Below are 20,633 nucleotides of genomic sequence, written 5' to 3' on the forward strand. Positions count from 1 at the left end.
CCACCATCAATGGCTCCATAAAAACCCACTTTTATACAGTTACATTTGTTTATACTTTTGGTGACAGCAGTTCTGTTTTAACCTATGTACAGTCCATGTTGTCGTCCTAAAAAAACAAACAGAAATGTAAAACTAACACGGAAAGAGTAGATTTTTATATTTTTGAAATGAGAAATCGGAAACAACATTGTAAACTTTACCTTTTTACTCTATTCAATTGAGAGCCCCAATTATTTTTTACGCTTTCAATGGAACTTTAGTTCTATTTTCACTCTTTTCCAAATAGAACTTAAATTCTATTTTCACTCTTTCCATATAGATACAATTCTTTTTTACTTTATCAAAAAAGAACTTAAATCTTTTTACTATTTCCAAATAAGAACTTCCAATCTATCTTTTTTTTACTGTTTCCGAATAAGAACATTAACTCTCTATTGAGAACTTACATTTTATACCATTTCCTATTTAGAACTAAAATTCTCTTCTTTTTTACTTCTTTTGCTCCAGATGAGAACTTTTTTTCTCTGGTATTCTTTTTCAATGAAAAACTTAGATGCTCTAATTGCTATTTATTTTTGTACGTATTCCTATGAAGGAATATTCTCTTTTCACTCTTCCTTAAGTTCTCTTGTTACTCTTACAAAATAAGAACTTAAATTCTTTTTTTACTCTTTCCATATATTTAGAACTTAATTAAATTACCTTTTTAATCTCTCAAATTGAAAATTGAAATGATCTTTTTACTCATTTCTTCTTCGAATTTGATATATATTTTTGTACTCTAGGAAAAAACTTAAACTTCTTTTTTTACTTTTTCAAAAAAGAACTTAAATCTTTTTACTATTTCCAAATAAAAACTTCCAATCTATATTTTTTTACTTTTTCCAAATGAGAACTTAATTAAATGTCTATTCAATTGAGAACTTCTCATTATACTCTTTCGTATTAAGAACGGAAATTCTCTTCTTTTCACTTCTGTTTTTTTTCAGATTAACCTGATATCTTCTGTTAATCTTTTTCGAATGAAAATCTTAAATGCCCTTCTTGCTATTAAATTATTTTTTGTATGTATTCCTATGAAGGAAAATTCTCTTTTTACTCTTTCCTATTTAAATTTAAGTTCTCTTGTTACTCTTTTGTAATAAGAAACTTAAATATTTTTTTTTACTCTTTCATTATTTAGAACGTGAAATGCATTTTTAATGTCTCCAATTGAGAACTGAAATGATCTTTTTACTCATTTCTTTTTCGAATTTGATATATATTTTTGTACTCTGTCTCAGAAAGAACTTAAACTTCTTTTTTTACTTTTTCAAAAAAGAACTTAAATCTTTTTACTATTTCCAAATAAAAACTTCCAATCTATTTTTTTTTACTTTTTCCAAATGAGAACTTAACTAAATGTCTATTCAATTGAGAACTTCTCATTATACTCTTTCGTATTAAGAACGGAAATTCTCTTCTTTTCACTTCTGTTTTTTTTTTTTCAGATTAACCTGATATCTTCTGTTAATCTTTTTCGAATGAAAATCTTAAATGCCCTTTTTGCTATTAAATTATTTTTGGTATGTATTCCTATGAAGGAAAATTCTCTTTTCACTCTTTCCTATTTAAATTTAAGTTTTCTTGTTACTCTTTTGTAATAAGAAACTTAAATATTTTTTTTACTCTTTCCATATATTTAGAACGTGAAATGCTTTTTTAATCTCTCCAATTGAGAACTGAAATGATCTTTTTACTCATTTCTTTTTCGAATTTGATATATATTTTTATACTCTGTCTCAGAAAGAACTTAAACTTTTTTTTTTACTTTTTCAAAAAAGAACTTAAATATTTTTACTATTTCCAAATAAAAACTTCCAATCTATTTTTTTACTATTTCCAAATGAGAACGTAACTAAATATCTTTTCAATTGAGAACTTTTCATTATACTCTTTCATATTAGGAACTAAAATTCTCTTCCTTTCCCATTTTATTTTCAGATTAGACCTGATATCTTCTGTAACTCTTTTTCGAATAAAAATCCTAAATCCCCTATTTGCCAGTAAATTATTTTTTTTATGTATTGCTATGAAGGAATAATTCTCTTTTTTACTCTTTCCTATTTAGATTTAAGTTATCTTGTTACTCTTTTGTAATGAGAACTTAAATTCTTTTTTTTACTCCTGTCATATATTTAGAGCTTGAATTACATTTTTAATCTCTCAAATTTAAAATTGAAATGATCTTTTTACTCATTTCTTTTTCGAATTTGATATATATTTTTGTACTCTGTCTCGGAAAGAACTTAAACTTCTTTTTTTACTTTTTCAAAAAAGAACTTAAATCTTTTTACTATTTCCAAATAAGAACTTCCAATCTATTTTTTTTTACTGTTTGCGAATAGGAACATAAACTCTCTATGCAATTGAGAACTTATATTTTATACCCTTTCTGATTTAGAACTAAAATTTTCTTCTTTTTACTTCTTTTGTTCCAGATGAGAACTGTTTTTCTCTGGTATTCTTTTTCAATGAAAAACTTAGATGCTCTAATTGCTATTAATTTTTTGTATGTATTCCTATGAAGGAATATTCTCTTTTTACTCTTTCCTATTTAGATTTAAGTTCTCTTGTTACTCTTACAAAATAAGAACTTAAATTCTTTTTTTACTCTTTCCATATATTTAGAACTTAATTGAATTACCTTTTTAATCTCTCAAATTGAAAATTGAAATGATCTTTTTACTCATTTCTTTTTCGAATTTTATATATATTTTTGTACTCTCTCGGAAAAAACTTAAACTTCTTTTTTTACTTTTTTAATAAAAAAAACTTAAATCGTTTTTTACTATTTCCGAATAAAAACTTCCAATCTATTTTTTTTTTACTTTTTTCAAATGAGAACTTAACTAAATGTCTATTCAATTGAGAACTTCTCATTATACTCTTTCATATTAGGAACTGAAATTCTCTTCTTTTCACTTCTGTATTTTTCAGATTAGACCTGATATCTTCTGTTAATATTTTTCGAATGAAAATCTTAAATGCCCTATTTGCTATTAAATTATTTTTATACCCTTTCTATTTTTATATTTTATACCCTTTCCGATTTAGAACTAAAATTCTCTTCTTTTTACTTCTTTTGTTCCAGATGAGAACTGTTTTTTCTCTGGTATTCTTTTTCAATGAAAAACTTAGATGCTCTAATTGCTATTAATTTTTTGTATGAAGGAATCTTCTCTTTTTACTCTTTCCTATTTAGAATTAAGTTCTCTTGTTACTCTTTTGTAATAAGAACTTAAATATTTTTTTTACTCTTTCCATATATTTATGACGTGAAATGGATTTTTTATCTCTCCAATTGAGAACTGAAATGATCTTTTATACTCATTTCTTTTTCGAATTTGATATATATTTTTGTACTCTGTCTCAGAAAGAACTTAAACTTCTTTTTTTACTTTTTCAAAAAAGAACTTAAATATTTTTACTATTTCCAAATAAAAAATTCCCATCTGTTTTTTTACTATTTCCAAATGAGAACTTAACTAAATATCTATTCAGTTGAGAACTCATTATACTCTTTCATATTAAAAACTAAAATTCTCTTCTTTTCTCATTTTTTTTTCAGATTAGACCTGATATCTTCTGTAACCCTTTTTCGAATGAAAATCCTAAATCCCCTATTTGCTATTAAATTATTTTTTATGTATTGCTATGAAGGAATAATTCTCTTTTTTACTCTTTCCTATTTAGATTTAAGTTATCTTGTTACTCTTTTGTAATAAGAACTTAAATTCTTTTTTTACTCTTGTCATATATTTAGAACTTGAATTACCTTTTTAATCTCTCCAATTGAGAACTGAAATGATCTTTTTACTCATTTCTTTTACCAATTTAATATATATTTTTATACTCTGTCTCAGAAAGAACTTAAACTTCTTTTTTTACTTTTTCAAAAAATAACTTAAATCTTTTTACTATTTCCAAAAAAAAAAAATCCAATCTATTTTTTCACTATTTTCAAATGAGAACTCAACTAAATATCTATTCAGTTGAGAACTCATTATACTCTTTCATATTAAAAACTAAAATTCTCTTCTTTTCCCATTTTTTTTCAGATTAGACCTGATATCTTCTGTAACCCTTTTTCGAATGAAAATCCTAAATCCCCTATTTGCTATTAAATTATTTTTTTATATATTGCTATGAAGGAATAATTCTCTTTTTTACTCTTTCCTTTTTAGATTTAAGTTATCTTGTTACTCTTTTGTAATAAGAACTTAAATTCTTTTTTTACTCTTGTCATATATTTAGAACTTGAATTACCTTTTTAATCTCTCCAATTGAGAACTGAAATGATCTTTTTACTCATTTCTTTTACCAATTTAATATATTTTTATACTCTGTCTCAGAAAGAACTTAAACTTCTTTTTTTATTTTTCAAAAAAAGAACTTAAATCTTTTTAATATTTCCAAATAAAAACTTCCAATCTATTTTTTTACTATTTCCAAATGAGAACTTAACTAAATAAATTTTCTAAATTTTCTGTGTAGATTTGTTGAGTTAACAATACTTTGCTAAGTATCAGTTTCCTGTTCTGAATTTTTTTTACATGTCTATATTTTTTTCTACTTTTGTCTCAGAGAGAGCTTCAACCTCTTTTTACTTTTCAAAAACAAACTGAAATCTGTTTACTATTTCCAAATGAAGCTTCAAATCTATTTTTTCACTATTTCCAAATGAGAACTTAAATGAATCTCTAATTAATTGAGAACTATATTTTTACTCTCTGCTATCAAAAACTGAAATTCTTTTCTATTTACTTCTTTTTTTCCCAGAAAAGACCTGATGTTTTCTGTTACTTTTTTTCTAATGAAAATCTTAAATGCTCTTTACGCTATAAAAATGTTTTTTGTGTGTGTATTCCTATGAAGGAATAACTCTCTTATTTACTCCTTCCTATTTAGATTTAAGTTCTCTTGTTACTCTTTTGTAACAAGAACTTAAAGTATTTTTGTCACTCTTTTCACATATTTAGAGCTTGAATTATCTTAAATCTCTCCAATTGAGAACTGAAATAATTTTTGTACTCATTTTTATTACGAAGATAGATATATATTTATAGATATAGAATTTAAGTTCTTTGCTACTCTTTCCAAATAAGAATTTAATTTCCTTTAAAAAAAATTCAACTTTCCAATTTGGAACTTCAATTATCTTCCTACTCATTCCTATCAAGAACTTGAACAATCAAGTTCTCTTTTGACCTATTACGAACTTAAAATATTTTCAAGTCTTTGTAAAGTTTAATCATATTCAATATAGAACTTAGATTATCTTTTGACACGTTCCATTTCTATATTTACGATTTGCAATTAAAACCTCAAACTATTTTTTTTTCACTCGACCCAATTGAACCCATAAATTCTATTGTCACTCTTTCCAATTAAGAACTGAAATTAATGTCTCTACTTTCTCTTCTTTTTCAATTGTGGACCCGGGACGGTTTTAGCAATTCAAAACTCCTTACTTTATCCTGTAAATTTTTTAAAGTCCAAATGTTATGCTTCAAAATACAATCACGGGACACTTCAACAAACAATCATGTTTTTAAATAATATTGGAAGAATTTGTATTGGCTACCATGTCCTTCATTGAAATTTGAATCAAAGATCCTTCCGAGAGTATAGTTTTGAAAGTATATAATTTTCCCCTTTGTTGAAGTAACGACATCTAGAACACAAATAAGCATAAACAACTAAGATCTTTCAACAGTAGGTTAGGCTACGGTGTAAAAAGTAAAAAAAAAAATGAAAAATTCATCTCCTATTCAATTTGGTCGAATTAGCTGTGCTTTTGTGGTGTTCGCCACGGTATAAATGACGCTCTTTACCACCTAATCTTACCAAAAACTCCCACCCAAAGCCCCTTCACTTTATTTAACAGAATACTGACACTGGCCGTTAACTGGCAAAATTATTTATTATTTATACAGCGGATGAAATATTTATATCTTCCGTGGCAGTTTGTGCTCGACATTCGTCCGCAGGATTATTCCGCTTGAGGGGAAGTTGTTTGCAATTGAAAGTGTATTGGTTTATTATGTAGAATGACATTTTGATAAACGGCTGAGAAATGGTATTTCTGTTGGAAGATTTTGTGAAGGTTATGATCTTATTTGATTCTTTTGACATTGTTACAAATGTATTTAGTAAGCTTACCATTTGGCAAATAAAGGATCTTGAAAAACAATTATAAAATTCAAAACTTAATAGGGTGAAAGGGGGTTCAGCTAAGAGAATTTTGGGGACAAGAATATGCTTTCAATTGTAGAATAAATTTGTAATTTTATACTGACACTGCGAATGGAATTATGCAGGAAAGTTTTTAAAAAATCTCACTTGGGTCAATATCAATAATAGGGAAGCTAGCGGATGCTGTTCATCAATAACAAATAATATTACCGAATGCATGTATAGTTTTTATTCCAATAGTGCTTTGATTAGAAATCAATAATTCAATCTGCTTATAATGTCAACTTTCAGGAGAAACAAATCACAACAGAAAACTAGATCACTTGAGAATATGTTACTTCCGCTTTTATAAAACAAAATTGTGTATAAACAAAAAAATAACAAAAATTGTAGTGTCTGCTAATAAAGATTTGAAATGTTTTCTTTCGTTTTGTTTCTGGTATTTGTGCAGTCGTGTATATTTAATTTGTGCGCATGCTTTAAAAGTTATAGGTAAAATATAATACATGTAATACATAATCGGTCAAGTGCATAAGAACTCAATAATCAAGGGGAATCTGCATTAAAAAGAAAAGAAAAAATACAGATTGAAAACAAAACATGTTTTATATATTTACATGTATATAAAAAGAAAATTGAAATAAGACCAGATTACGTTTTCTATTGGCTATACCTATAAGGCAAATAGGGCATTAAATAGAATGCACAGAAATCAAACAGCAACTGTCCAAAGAGTTGATAATAATATCTTAATATGCCAAAACCAAAATAATTAAGAACATTACTGTTCTTCAGCTGATTTGGTAATATTGTCAAAGAAAAGGCCAGTTATGCTTCAAACGAGTCGAATCCGACACCAGGCCATACGCTCACTGCGTGCAATACTGGACTGTGTCTCGAAATACGAAATAAAACCTATTTATCATTTGCAACATTGTCATCTCCAATATTTAAAGGGCGGCATTATTTGGCAGCTTTTACTCGTCAAAGACGGGCAAATATTTAGGAAAATCTACATTTCGGTGATTTTGAAGAAAAAATCTTGAGGCTTTTAAAGAGGTGTAACGGAGTCAGTCACAAGATATAAATCACAAGTCAGTTCACACGGTTAACTACAAATGAACAATCATGACAAAGGAACGAATTCGAATAAGTTGTGCCTAGTGATAATTAATTCTGTGATGATTTATGATGCACTGTGGCGACTTGAGATGATTTATGATACATTGTTATGATTTGTGATGATTTATGATACCTTTGTGATGACCTGTGAAGACGTATAATGCCTTGTGATGATTTATGGTGCCTTGTGATGCCTTGCGAAGACTTATGATGCCTCGTGATGACTTGTAATGATTTATGATGCATTTATGATGCCTTAATTGTGAGTTGTGATGACTTGTGATGATTACTGATGACTTGCGATGATTATTGATGCCTTGTAATGATTTATGATGCCATGTGATGACTTATGATGGTGTTTGATGCCTTGTGATGGCTCCATTACAACTCTGAAGCCTGTTACTGCTTTAAATTTGCCTATACCTGTGACTAAATTGCTTATTCATCGACTTCCCTTTCCATTCGTTGTGGGGCAGGCGCTGGAGACACCGACAGCACCGGCGGGCCACCGGTAACTGTCAAAGATTTGGACCCGTGCGCCTCCTCCTGCTGTACCGGGATACCCTGCCGAGTTTGCCCGTGTGCCGTGGGCAGGTCGAGGGGTACTGATGCATTGTTGTTCTTTCGTACCGCCTTGTCCGGGTTGCGCGCTATCCACTGCCGTAGGAATGTCGTGGCACTCCGTTCACCTTGCTGCACAAAGTAAGATGGGGTTGCAAATAGGATTTCATACTTTGCATGGTGGAGAGTATTAGGGAGAAGATTGTCTGATGCACCACGTGCAGTGACCGACTCTAAAACGTCTGTTTCTTTAAAGAGCAACATTTAACCTTTTAGAGTACGTGGTAGCCTGACGCAACTGTGCGGCAAACGACGTCACGATTGGTCGGTGGCTGTCAGCTGACCCTATTGCGTCACGCACCACGTGTTTCAATTCATTAAATTTCTTCTGTACCACTGCCCTGATTACCTAACGAGATGTTTATCTTAAATACCTGGACAAAGAATTCAGATGTCCTGACAATTGGCATATGCGGCGTAATTGTGACGCAATCTTGGGGAAAAAACGACAAAAGGGCTATAGGTTTGTCAGTAGCTGTATGCTGCCCCAGCGCTTAATGCCTCTCATTTCGTCAAAAAAAGTCTCCTTTGCTATTAGGTAATGTATTACAAACGAGTTAACTTTATGCCAACTTTACCTTGACAAGGAAATTCCGATCATCTTCTTCCAACTGAAAGTCTGTAGCACTCACATAAAGAGTATCAATGCCCACGGTCCGCTCCAAGTCACCTTCCTAAGAAGCCAATAAAAAAACACCGAGGAAGCTTTTAGAACGAGATCGAGGCAACCTCCTTAGAAAAAAACAATGACTGTTTTGACAACAACATACACCAGTGCACAATTACAAATAACTCAGGAGCCTGATCATGAAATTCGAAAAAGCTAGCCAAAATACCCCTCAGTGCAGATAAAACAAAAAAGATTAACATGCAATCAAAAGGTGCAAGAAAAAGGAAGAACTCTGATTACATTACTTTTCAACAATGACAACATTCTCATACGGGTAGGAGCAGACTTCTATCGATTTGTGTGTGCCTACCGTTGTAAAAACTCGCTTAACGTTGACCAGAAGTGTGTTGGACAGCGTGTCGAGGAAGCCACGCAGTGACTTGATGTCCTGCCTCTGGTAGCCCAGGAAGTAGCTCTGCAGACCGATGCCTTTCTGCTCGGCGAGACCCATCAGCTCGTTGAACGAAATCTGGGATGGGAAATCAAACGCCAACGGCGTGGTAAAATCAAATTCAGATAGTGACTCGTGCAAGTCAAGTCGTTGTTTATCAGAGACTGGCTTGTCCAAGTGACAATGATGTTGACATTTGAATCGAAATAACCCCAAAGCACCTAAAGATGGCCGCTGAATGCAAAGGATCTACAGCGAAAAGGTCACGATCAGCCAGCTTGGTCGCTGTGACCTGCATGAAGCAGAACACTCTGGGTAGCGACCGCATCGTCATGGGACTTGGGGGTTAAGCACGCGTCGGCCATATTGAATTGAAAGTGAGGTAAAATCTTAAATTTTGAAATTTGCGAAGAGACATGAAAGCAAGATAATTACTGATTAATTCCAGTCTGCTGCAATAAATAATTCAAAATTTGTAATTAAACTTTCCACAATGTTTAAAGCCAGATTTATAAAACATAAAATAACAGTTAAGGTTGCATTGTGCTTGTATAAACAGTTTGGCGCCATCCCATTCAACAGTTAATTAATGAAATGCGTTCAGGGAACTCGACAAAAAAAGGCCAACTTGTGCATAAGGCAATTAGACAGATACATGGCTTATTACTTGACATTACCTGGCCGTCGTTATTACAGTCTAGATAGTTGAAGATCTCTTCGATAGTGAAGTTCTCCCCGAACAATGTTTTGGCGTGTTCATCCGTGAAATCGTCAGATTTCTGTCAAGAGAAAATGTGATCAACCTCAAACCCTTAAGGAAGACAAGCATTTCTAACTTTTCGTGTCAATAGTCTACGAAATTCAATTGATAGGCATCCTGAATTCAGTATTTTATGCATATGAATTTACATTGGGATGATGTAAATATATATTATTATAAGATGGAATTTTGCGTCGGGGTGATATAAATCAAATTAGGTTTTGCCCTTCACCGACGTTTTTTTAAACACTGTATACTCAGTGTGTTACCTAAATAAATAAAAAAATTAAAAAAGTCGGTGAAGGGCAAAACCTAATTTGATTGATAAATATATATTAGATTTGTTTGCCCTTCGCCGACCGGCCAACCGATCCCGTTAGCTCGGTGGTAGAGTGGTAAGACGTCTGCACTGAGAAAGCAGGAGATCGTGGGTTCGAGTCCCACCCTGGTGTTTTTTTCCAACTTTCACTCGGGAGGTAATACACTGAGTATACATTGTTTATACTCGGTCAAGGGTAAAAAAAACATAATACTGAAGTATTTTATCAATTGTGGGAATTGCTGTATTTGGGAGCACAGGGAACATAGGTATTGGGGAACATCGGGTAGACCCCGTTTGGAGAACTCTTGGATTAAGAAAAAATAAAGGTATAATAATTTGGGCTTTACATTTGCGAACGCTGATTCCAGTTCCTTTCTACTGACGTGGCCCACGCGCTGGTCCAACTGATTTTCCGATAAAACGCACATGAACTTCGACATGGCTTCCGTCACCATTCGGTGCTCCCGACAAGCCTCTTTCTGCCGGGATTTGACGTCTTTACGCTCCCTGCGAACAACAAAAATGATTTCCAAATTTCTTATGGATTGTCGCCATCATTTTATTCAGATACATACTGTTGACGTTAAGTTGAGTTGCATATGTGAGTCGACTGTCTTATTCTTGTGTTTGAGCTGTTTGTTTTCGTGATTTTACGTCATATCCCTCATCACAACAGTCAACAATTGTTACATCTCATCTAGGAAACACTTTTGTCAGGGTAAATCACTCTCTTGCACACCTTGACAGCTTGGTATCGGGCCGTTCGACCGGAAGGATACACGCGCTCTTCTGGGCGAGTTGGTTGACCATTAGGTCCTGTTCGTCACTGGAAAACTGGAACAAAACAAGATGGAAGAAGGTATTCATTATACATTTTCCCCCAGATCATATTGTGCACTCACACTTATGCTAAGAGCCACAGTCCATTAAAAACCAGCCACAAAAATACATCCCAACTTGTTTTTGCTCAGCAAATGTTAAAGTATTTAGCCAATTCCTATAGAAGAATGTGCTGGTTATATGCTTACCAGGAGTAAGCCGATCGTCTTATCGTTGACCGGTGCAAACCGAGCATTCTTCTGCATGAGAATGGCAGCATTCTCCAGGGGCTGCAATTGCTGTAGGAAACCGTCCTCTGGTTTCATTGACAACCACCAACCTGCACGAACAGAGAGTTATTTTTGGTACATCCAGATTAGATAAAGTTGGTCCACGTATCCTAAATTATCCGAGATGATGCACTACACATGATAAACTAGATTAGTTGTATGCAACAAAATGAATGTGTTTATAACTCCATGGTTTCTGCACGCAAACGATAACCCAGATTAGTTAACATGCAACCAAACAATGAACTACATAATTTGTATGCGCCTAACATGATAAACCATTAGTTTTACGCAACCAAACTGATAACTAGTTAGTATGCAACCAATGATAACCTAGTTGAGCAGTATACATGTACAATCAAAATGATAGAGTTTTATGCAACCAAATGATAAACTATTATGATAGCCAGTTTAGTTGTATGCAACCAAAATAATAACCTAGTTTTGTAGTTGTATGCAACCAACACGATAGCCATAAAAACTGATGCTTTAATTCTCTCAATAACCAAAACAAAACCACTGGAAGTGAAAATTAGAGCTAACCGTCGAAGCAATGAATGGGATAATTGCACAACAGCCCGCCGTCCACGTAGCAATCTTCCCGTCCATATCGCTTGTATTTCACTGCGGTAAATAAACCTGTCAGAGAAAAGAGAAAGGAATACCACTTTCATCCTAAAAAAAAAACAAGACAATTTCACCTTTTCACATTCCTCAAAATTACGTTTGGTCATTTTCCTATCGTCATTGATATGTAATTTCATGTCAATGATATGTATCGTCATTGATATTGTACCATACGTTGTGTACATTATCACTATTAGTATATATTACGCATGTGCTGTATCGCAGGGAGAATAAAGCGAGCATTAATCATAATGCCACCACACGTTCGAATCATTGAATTTTCTTGATCGGAAGTTTATGAAATTGGTGTCAAAATGTACAAAACATCAGTCGAAACGAGTAGGACTATTAAATACAGGTTCCGCACATAGACAATACGGCTCTTTTTAAGGTTAATCTACACATAAAAAGGGGGATATATACATGTACGATTAAAATAAATGAGACAAGCCAGAGGGAGATAAGATCAGAACAGTACCTGGAATAGCCATGGACATGCGCATTGCCGTCCGGACGGACATGTTGGGCGTGGTCTTGACGTGGCAATACTCGGCATCCATGACGTTGACGTTGGTCACCACCACGCAGACCTCCGTGTTAAATTTGTCATATATCTGGTGAGTATAGAAAATATTCGCTTAGCAGAAACTGGTTGCCAGCTAAAATACCATGCATGTACACGGCTCATCACTGGTTCTCAGCAGATCTTTGCTGAGTACATAAATGAGCTAAGCAATATTTTCTGCTTTGGCATCTGCTTCATAAAATTTGGCCCAGGATGCATATACACAGAATCATCTTGATAAAGCATCCTGCTTAGGGACACTACACGCTTTGGCCAATGCGACTCAACGTGGGCCTATACAATTTGTATCAAAATACAACGAAATGAGTAACCAACATAGACAGTATAGCTATGGTTTGAAAGATAGGGCCTACATCAAATGTCCAAATCTGATAATTTTGACAGAGCCATGAGTAACTTTCCAAGAGAGGTCAAATTGACGATGAAACCAAGTTTTCAATTTTAGGCTTTGGGACAGAGGTACCCTTTTTGCCTCTGTGTGGATATTTGCCTGGCCTAAAAAAATGTGTTTAGCGAGCAAACACAATTCTAAACACTTTTTTGCTATCACCTCATGCTATAAAATGTTTAGCATGTAAACATCATTACAAGCTGATAGCAAAAAAGTGTTTAGAATTGTGTTACTCTCTAAAACACATTTTTGTAGGCTTTAGCCTCCCTTTGTCCCAATGCCTAAAATTGAAAACTTGGACCCATGGTCAATTTGACCTCTCTTTAAAAATTAGTCATAATTCTGTCAACAATTATCAGTTTTGGACGTTTGATGTCTCATTGTAAAGTGGGAAGGTGTAGGCCTATCTTTCAAACCACACTTATAGTATTCTATTGGTTACATGTTCTACGTCTGGCATTCCATTGTCAGACGGAATGTCACCATGGATCAAATAGACCAATGGTCATGTCTTGTTCAACCACAGTACATGGTTAACAAATCAAAATGTTTACGAGGAAAAAGAATACCTGTTGGAATGTGATGTCCCTAAGCCCCGTGGCCTGCTCCAGACGATCCCCAAACCAGCTATACAGTTTTGTGGCAGGGTGCCATCCGTAGTGCTTCATCAGGTTCGGGATCAGTGAACAAAATCCGCAGGAGGCATCTACGATATTCACAACAATCAAAAACAATAGCTTAACCCTAGCTTAACCCTGAAAGGGCCGGGCGGAATCCCCCCCCCCCCAACCTTTTTCCGCGATGCCCTTGAAAAAATTATTTCGCGGCCCAAGCTGTCCTAACTTTTTAGCCTCGTGTCTTGCGCATCATTATTTTGATACCACAAACATAAAATTTTCCGGCGCTAAGCGCCGTGAAAACGGCATGTACACAAAGTAGAATTACCCGCATTGGAGTATATAATTAATTAGCCATAATTCCAAAACGCGTTGACCTACAGTCGTGACGTTTCTTGGGTATGTTTATGTTAAGTTGTTCTGTGCATGTACCGAGTTTCATAGTTTTTCGTCATTCAATGGCCGAGATCTCCTCCCTCCCCCCATGTGAGATGGTCAAAATAAGCCCTTTTAGGGATAAGAGATAAGTAGTTGGCTAAAATTGGAGGACTTAAACTTTATAGAACCATTGAGATATGATGTGCTAATATTTTGTCAAAAAAAGCCTTCCTGGCAGCTATTCGAAGAAGAACTATTACACTTTCGTCCCCAAATTCACCTTTACATGCAAAAGTTTGGTCTGAAACTTTTACAGAATATTTTAGACAAATTCAGAATAATAAATTTGCAAAACAATCTTGAAAATTAAAAAAAAAAAAAAAATCGCCCAAAACACCGGTTTCGATCGTATCAGGCTATCTGACTGATTTTGACAAAACACATCCAAAATAGGTAATAATTAAATTCTCCAATGTGGAAGAAGATTTTTTTTACTTTCAAGTCACAATGAAGGAAATGAAACGCACATCAGCCCTGCCAATTTACATAAAAATTTTCAAATATATATCGATTTATAGTTTGTATTGTCTGCCATTTTTGTCTCACCTAGAAAATACCGCTTGAGGTCGAGACTAAGGAACCTTTCCACGTCATGGGAGGTGTAGCCCACGCCCAGGAGTATCGCCCACATTGAACCGGCGCTGGCTCCTGCCAATCGACGGATGTTAGGCCACACCCCTGCTCTCTCAAACACCTGAGGGTAAACAACAGGATCGGAATATGATTGGTGCAAAGTCATGACCAGTCACGTGTGGTCTAGCGGTGGAGCACAGGATTCGTGATCGAGAGGTTGTGGGTTCGAACCCCACCGTGGCCATGCGTGTTGTGCCCTTGAGTAAGGCACTTCACCTCAATTACTCCTCTCAACCCAGGTGTTAAATGGGTACCGGCATTGTCAATGCTGGGAAGGTAACAGACTCGCTGTGGAGGAGGTGTGGCGATCCCTCCACAGCAGCATATGAGTCTGGCCCAATCGCTATGAAAGAGAGATGGGCACTCCGTTCCTGTGAATACAGGTTCGTCCCCGTGAATACAGGTCGTCCCCTTTACCTTTACCTACATGACCAGTAATAAATTCAAATTTATGCCCGCATGCGCAGAGGTAGGCATCGAAGGCATTTAGCAAAAGCAGTGCATTGTATGGGAGTACAAACAATTAGGTCGCACTTCACAAATTCTTGCTATCGAATTTCGCATTCTGGGTGACAATGAACCGGCCTTAAAAACCTTTTTTTTCGACATGGTGTTGACGGCGCACCTCAGAACTTAACGCATAAAAAGACTTCAAATTGTTGACGTCACTAGTACAATCTGTTTCGCTTTCGCTTTCGCTTTCGCGCCGAGTTTGATGGGGGCTATAGACTTGTTTTCGCACTATAGCAACCATCAAACTCGGGGGCTATAGTGCGGAACAGAAACAATATTAAGTAGTTTTTGAGAAATTAAACTGAAAGGATATCTGCTTGCACAACTTTTTTGGGGACACCATGTAAAGCTAAAATAACAAACACTACCCTCTGGTGAGACACCCGCAACGCATGAGGTGTAGTGAAAGGAAAATCTGCCCGATTAAAGCTCATGGTTACATAACATAAACCTCGAACTATGCTTACAATAAGAATGAAAGCAAACGTAAAGTGGGACACATGAATAGCTTGGAGCGTTTGATCAGCTTTATTACATGTACTCGAACAGAAATCTATACACGACCTGTGTAAATACGCACAGCACAATGAGGCCCTGAAGCTTTTTGTTGTTACATGTAAATCCGTGAGCACCGCTCTCAGTACGCACAAAGTACATTTCCAAGAGTGCCATGAATTGTAAATGCGCCTTCTGGAGTGGCTGGCAAGCAGCTTTTAGTAAACAACCCTTCGTGCATCTTTAGCGCGGATACGTTAACTTTTTTTAAGTGGTGGGTATTATGGTATACAAATATCACATAAATAATCTCTTAAATTTTGATCGAGAGCCTCAAAGTTATATACTTTATGACTGTAGACTTTAGGCCTATTGGTTACAATTTTGTCGTTATTTGAGAATGGCTTAATCAAGGTAAAGTTATACAATTTAGATTTCACAATGAGGTAAATAACCGGTAACGTATAAAGTTGAGGTAAATGACCGATGATGTTAACAATTTTGAGGCCTGTGAACTGCGATCTTTTTGTGAAATCCGTCTGTGCCTATATGGTTCTCATTTGATGTCTTCGTCTTAAGCAGATCTTAGGCACCCTGCTTCGGAAACTACAGCTTGAAACCGTACATTAAAACTCACTTGTGTCTTTTACCATGGAAGTAGGAAACAAGTGGACCAAGTCTGCCAAAATCCATCACTGACCCTGCTTCACATAATGCTTTAGGACCAAATCCGCTGAAATCCACCACAAGACCACCACTGCTATAGGTGGCTTTTGATGGACTTGGTATACTCATGGCTTGCATACCAAATCCCCAAAACGGGAGAATGGATGTTGATGGATTTGGGAAGGTTAATTTTGGTAACTGTTAATACTTCAGGAACATTTAATCGGTTGATATGCAGCCCAAAGTTCATATATCAATTTGGTTTGCTTCTCGGTGATTCAGAATTTGGATGCAAAGCCGAAGACGAAAAGCAAAGATTTCGGGGGAAAATATTCACAGTACGCCAGCAATGTGTAGTCTCCAAAACATGTCCCGATGAGAGATACAAATCGCCTTACCCTGACGGCTCCTGCGTAGGCCAACCCCTTGTTGCCGCCTCCTTCGAAGACTACGTTCTCGAAGGGAAACTCGTAGTCTTCCAGCCGGATGCTGGCCAGTATGGCCTCCTGAGCAGCCGTGTCGCCGGACGGGTGAGAGGTGCCACTGCCTAAAATGACATGAAAAAGTGGAACGACTTCATTTGAGTCTCAAGTATCATTCTGGTCGTGTCATAACCCTCCGGGAATTTGTCTAGAAATCCTGCCCAACGCAACAACACACAACAGTTTTCAAAGTGAGAAGTATTCACAGCGTATTAGGGTTGCATCGATCTGACAATCTCCCGATTTTGGAAAATGTTTCAATCCGGCAAAGTGGCGATAGAAATAAAGTTCGCACTTTTGAGTGTGCACAATACTGTGAAACATGGTGCGGTGCTGTCTGTTGTTCTCGGATTTTGCTTTAGGTTAGAACAAGAAGTTTCAAGTTCTTTGAGACCCTCCATGATTTGAGACCCTCCTTGCAAATTGTCAAAACATATCTGAGTTTCTGCAAAGTTGGAATAGTGAAATGGCTAGAACAATGTACACCTTTGGGTCCTGGGTATATGTAGGAACGATCTGCATCGGATATAACCGCGAAAGGTGATTCAATTGGAAGAATTTAGTATACTCATGTACAAGACTAAACTCTAAAAAAAATAACTTAATAAACATATTGACATGTTTTCCTAGTTATTGAAAATTGACGAGGAATTTAGTTTAACATGCAAAGTTTCACACTATGACTAGTACAAGTAGTTGGTTTTGACTCCAATTTTAGTTATTCGCATAACTATTCTTTCAATACTGACTGGAAAAATCTAGTCAGATTGACTGATTTTCAGTTGCACCCAGCCGACCCTGAATGGCTAGTCAAATTTAACTGGCTTCTAGTCAAATCTGACTGAAGTGTTTTATAGTGTATGGACCGGGAACTTGCATGTGTAAAAAAAAATGAAGCGAAAGAAGACGGTTTATTAAGAAGTGTGTAAGAGTCAAACGGAACGGAGAATATAGGGCCCGTAACCCCGTGTTTTTTAATGATTTGGGTGTTTTTTTAAGAAGTGTTTACATAAATGAGAAAATAGCAAAGACCGGTTCATGCATTTTGTGTTGATTTCTTGGAAAATTCCTAGAAAAAAGTTGCCGCCGTGCATCAGAATTCTATTGGGGGGGATTTGTTAAGGAGAGACCGTATCCACAGGGCTATCCCTCTGTCAAAAGTTTTGGTGGCGAATAAGTTGGAAGACGAAATTATGCCCTGTTAGTGCTAGCCGATGCTCTGACGTTCTGACGGCACCCTCTTAATTATGCAGGGAGCCCAAACTATTGGGCTGGTCTATCGTCCTAGCCAGCACCTCCCACGATCGAAGAGCCTTCGGATTTCGGTGGCATTTAGCAGGGTCAGAGCCCGGTTCGGGTCGTATACCAGCTATTTATATCACAATGGCCATTGATTTTTTTGCATTGTGCTGGGCTGGGGATTAGGGGAAGTTGTTGGTTAAAAAGTTTTAAAACATTCAATCAATGTAAGCCTACGTATGCACTATGAGTGTTGCATGCACTCAGTGACATTTCACGATCTGCTGATGCCTTGGACATTTTTAAAACCTACTTGAAAACTCATCTTTTTAAGCATTACTTTTGTATCACTTAAGTTAATTGTTAAGTTGTTTTACCTAGGCATGCTTGTTTGTTTGATAACTATTATTATCTGTATTTCTTAATAACCTGTGTATTTTAATTGTACAGCACTTTGTGATGTTTTTGTGACGTGAAAGAGTTGTATTATTATTATTTTAAGAACTAAACCCTTACTGCTGGAATCCCTGAGTTTCCTGACGACAGGCAGCGCACCCTGACCGAAACAATGAATCCAACCCGTCCCCCCGGTTCTCTTTAGACCTCAAAGACTCACAAAAGAGATTTGTTACACAGTGCAACCGTAGGCCTATTTGACGAACTGGAAAATAAAATAGAACGCTTACCAGGTCTCAGTGAGCTTAGGGAGCTCGTGAGGTGATTCCTGACGCTGATCGACTTGAAACGATGTCCCGTCTTCTTGTGATGCTCTTCGGGAATCTCTTCCCCCACCTGAAGACACAACGGGTCCTCCATCCTAGCTCCGCCCATTGCGTGGACATCGGTTTTGGAGCTCTTTCCGCCCATCCCCCATAAAGTTTGCTAATATTGAACGTATCACCGGTGCATTCACAACTGACAATTAATCAGTGAGGCAACTTTGAAATTCACATAGCTTGTTCTGCAGTTTTCCTTTTCAATTTCAGGCTTCCCAAGGGGACTTCGCTGGAGATCCTTCACTGGTCAGTGAAACAAATTCTCACCAAATTCGATACAAGACTTGTTTCCGCAATTATTGACGCCGTTGCTACAACAGACCCACGAGGGTTCGTGTTCACCTGGTCTTTGAAACGATGTGATACAGAATACCGTACGTCTATTTTTTACCAGGAGTCTGTTGAATTGTAGGTTATGCCCGGTGATGCGTGGCAGCCATCGGGAAAATCGCGGCCATATCCCCCTCAGAGTGAGATCAGTCGTCACGATGCTTCACTGACCAACCTCGCAGATGATACCTGTAATAGATGCAAGTTTCTGTTGGTTGTTGTGTCGGAAATGTCAATGCAACTGAACGTACTGGCGTTCTTCCACGATGTCAAAACCACTTGCCTTCACATTGCAAATTGAAACCAAAGTATATTGCCTAATAAGCTCAACCTTTGCAGGATCAATTCACGAAAAGCTTCGTCACGCGTTCCTTGAAGAGTATAATCTACCGACAATGTAGTCCAGAACTTATTCTCGGAAAGATGTCAATAACATCACAACTCTTTTCGGGTATTAGATATTTAGAACAGGCATCCCATTTCACACTACACATGTACACGCAAATAAACCAGTTCTTGGTCTATAGCAACAAAGGCATGTGGTAAATACTGCACGAACCTTCGACACAGGTGAACGCATTTACTGAACAGGCCTGCGGATTGGCCAATTGTTCGGCTCATTTACATAATAAAGGTAACCCCTAACTACATTTAATGCGGTAGCCGGCCTTTATTGCGAGTAAAAAGATCGATCCCACTAAAGAAAAAAAAAGGTTTTTGGAATTGTTTGCGCAGGAACAAAATCAAATTTGTGCAGAGGGCATCGAGATCAAGAGGTATAATTTGGGCTCGCGTGAATTTGTTTAGTGTGCGCGAAATTAGAGATTTGTGGTTCAGGAAAATATGCCAATCCGAGTAGGCGCCAATTAAATCGAGTCTATCAATAATTTAGCATCTCGCCAATATCTCTTTTTAGACAAACACACAATAGTTGCATTAGTTCTGTGATATTAAAGTTTCAAGGTTCTCCAAGCTAAAAGGATGAGCCATCGACCAGTCACTCGCGCATACATCTCCTGAACAGTGCATTTTTTTTTATAAACAAAACACGTCACACAATCCTTGTCCAATAGACAAGCGTACAGTATCACGTGGGTTTGTTTATCGAAAGTTCCGTCCCATTATTGCTTGCTCACACCAGATGTCTATTAAGTTCATTATTAGCAATGCACAACGTGATTAAACTAGGATTGTTTTTAGTAGTTTAATAAAAAAAAAAATATCAAAAATGTTAAATTCTCATGCCCTCCATCAATTATTGCAACAAAAAGTTTAAAAAGCTTTCGGGTTAGACCAGTGAGATAAATATTTAGCAATTTCACATGTCCAACATTAATATGCGTGTTATGTCTGCACTAACATGCAGCGTTCAGCATGAGACTTACCGTGAAGTATTTTGAGAAAGCGTGAGATTTAAAGTTGGGCGCGTGCAAGCGGAAACACGCATAGTGCAGACCTTGGTATGAAAAAAAACCTTGCATGTGGCGCCTTTATTCACCATCCATCCCTATCTTTTGTGTTCGTAAGATAAAGTCTCATTTTGGAAAGAATGTTGCAACCTGGCGCTGCTTATTTCTTCATATATCATCTCAATGAAGGTCAGTCATC

At 36.0% G+C, this 20,633-nt stretch overlaps 1 protein-coding gene across 1 annotated transcript; it reads right to left on the minus strand.

Moving 5' to 3' along the window:
- Positions 1-6,427: 6,427 nt before the first annotated feature.
- Positions 6,428-19,566, minus strand: LOC119719130. The gene is made up of 13 exons (XM_038188453.1): positions 18,606-19,566; positions 16,597-16,745; positions 14,438-14,585; positions 13,406-13,542; positions 12,338-12,473; positions 11,776-11,871; positions 11,152-11,282; positions 10,863-10,957; positions 10,471-10,630; positions 9,719-9,820; positions 8,961-9,119; positions 8,559-8,654; positions 6,428-8,052 (listed from the first exon to the last, which is right to left on the minus strand). The coding sequence occupies exons 1-13, from the start codon at positions 18,784-18,786 to the stop codon at positions 7,798-7,800; spliced, it is 1,845 nt and encodes a 614-aa protein (XP_038044381.1). The 5' UTR covers positions 18,787-19,566; the 3' UTR covers positions 6,428-7,797.
- Between the last annotated feature and the right edge of the window lie 1,067 nt (positions 19,567-20,633).

Source organism: Patiria miniata, unplaced genomic scaffold (genome assembly GCF_015706575.1).
Source record: "Patiria miniata isolate m_02_andy unplaced genomic scaffold, ASM1570657v1 HiC_scaffold_8, whole genome shotgun sequence".
NCBI classification, from domain to species: Eukaryota; Metazoa; Echinodermata; class Asteroidea; order Valvatida; family Asterinidae; genus Patiria; species Patiria miniata.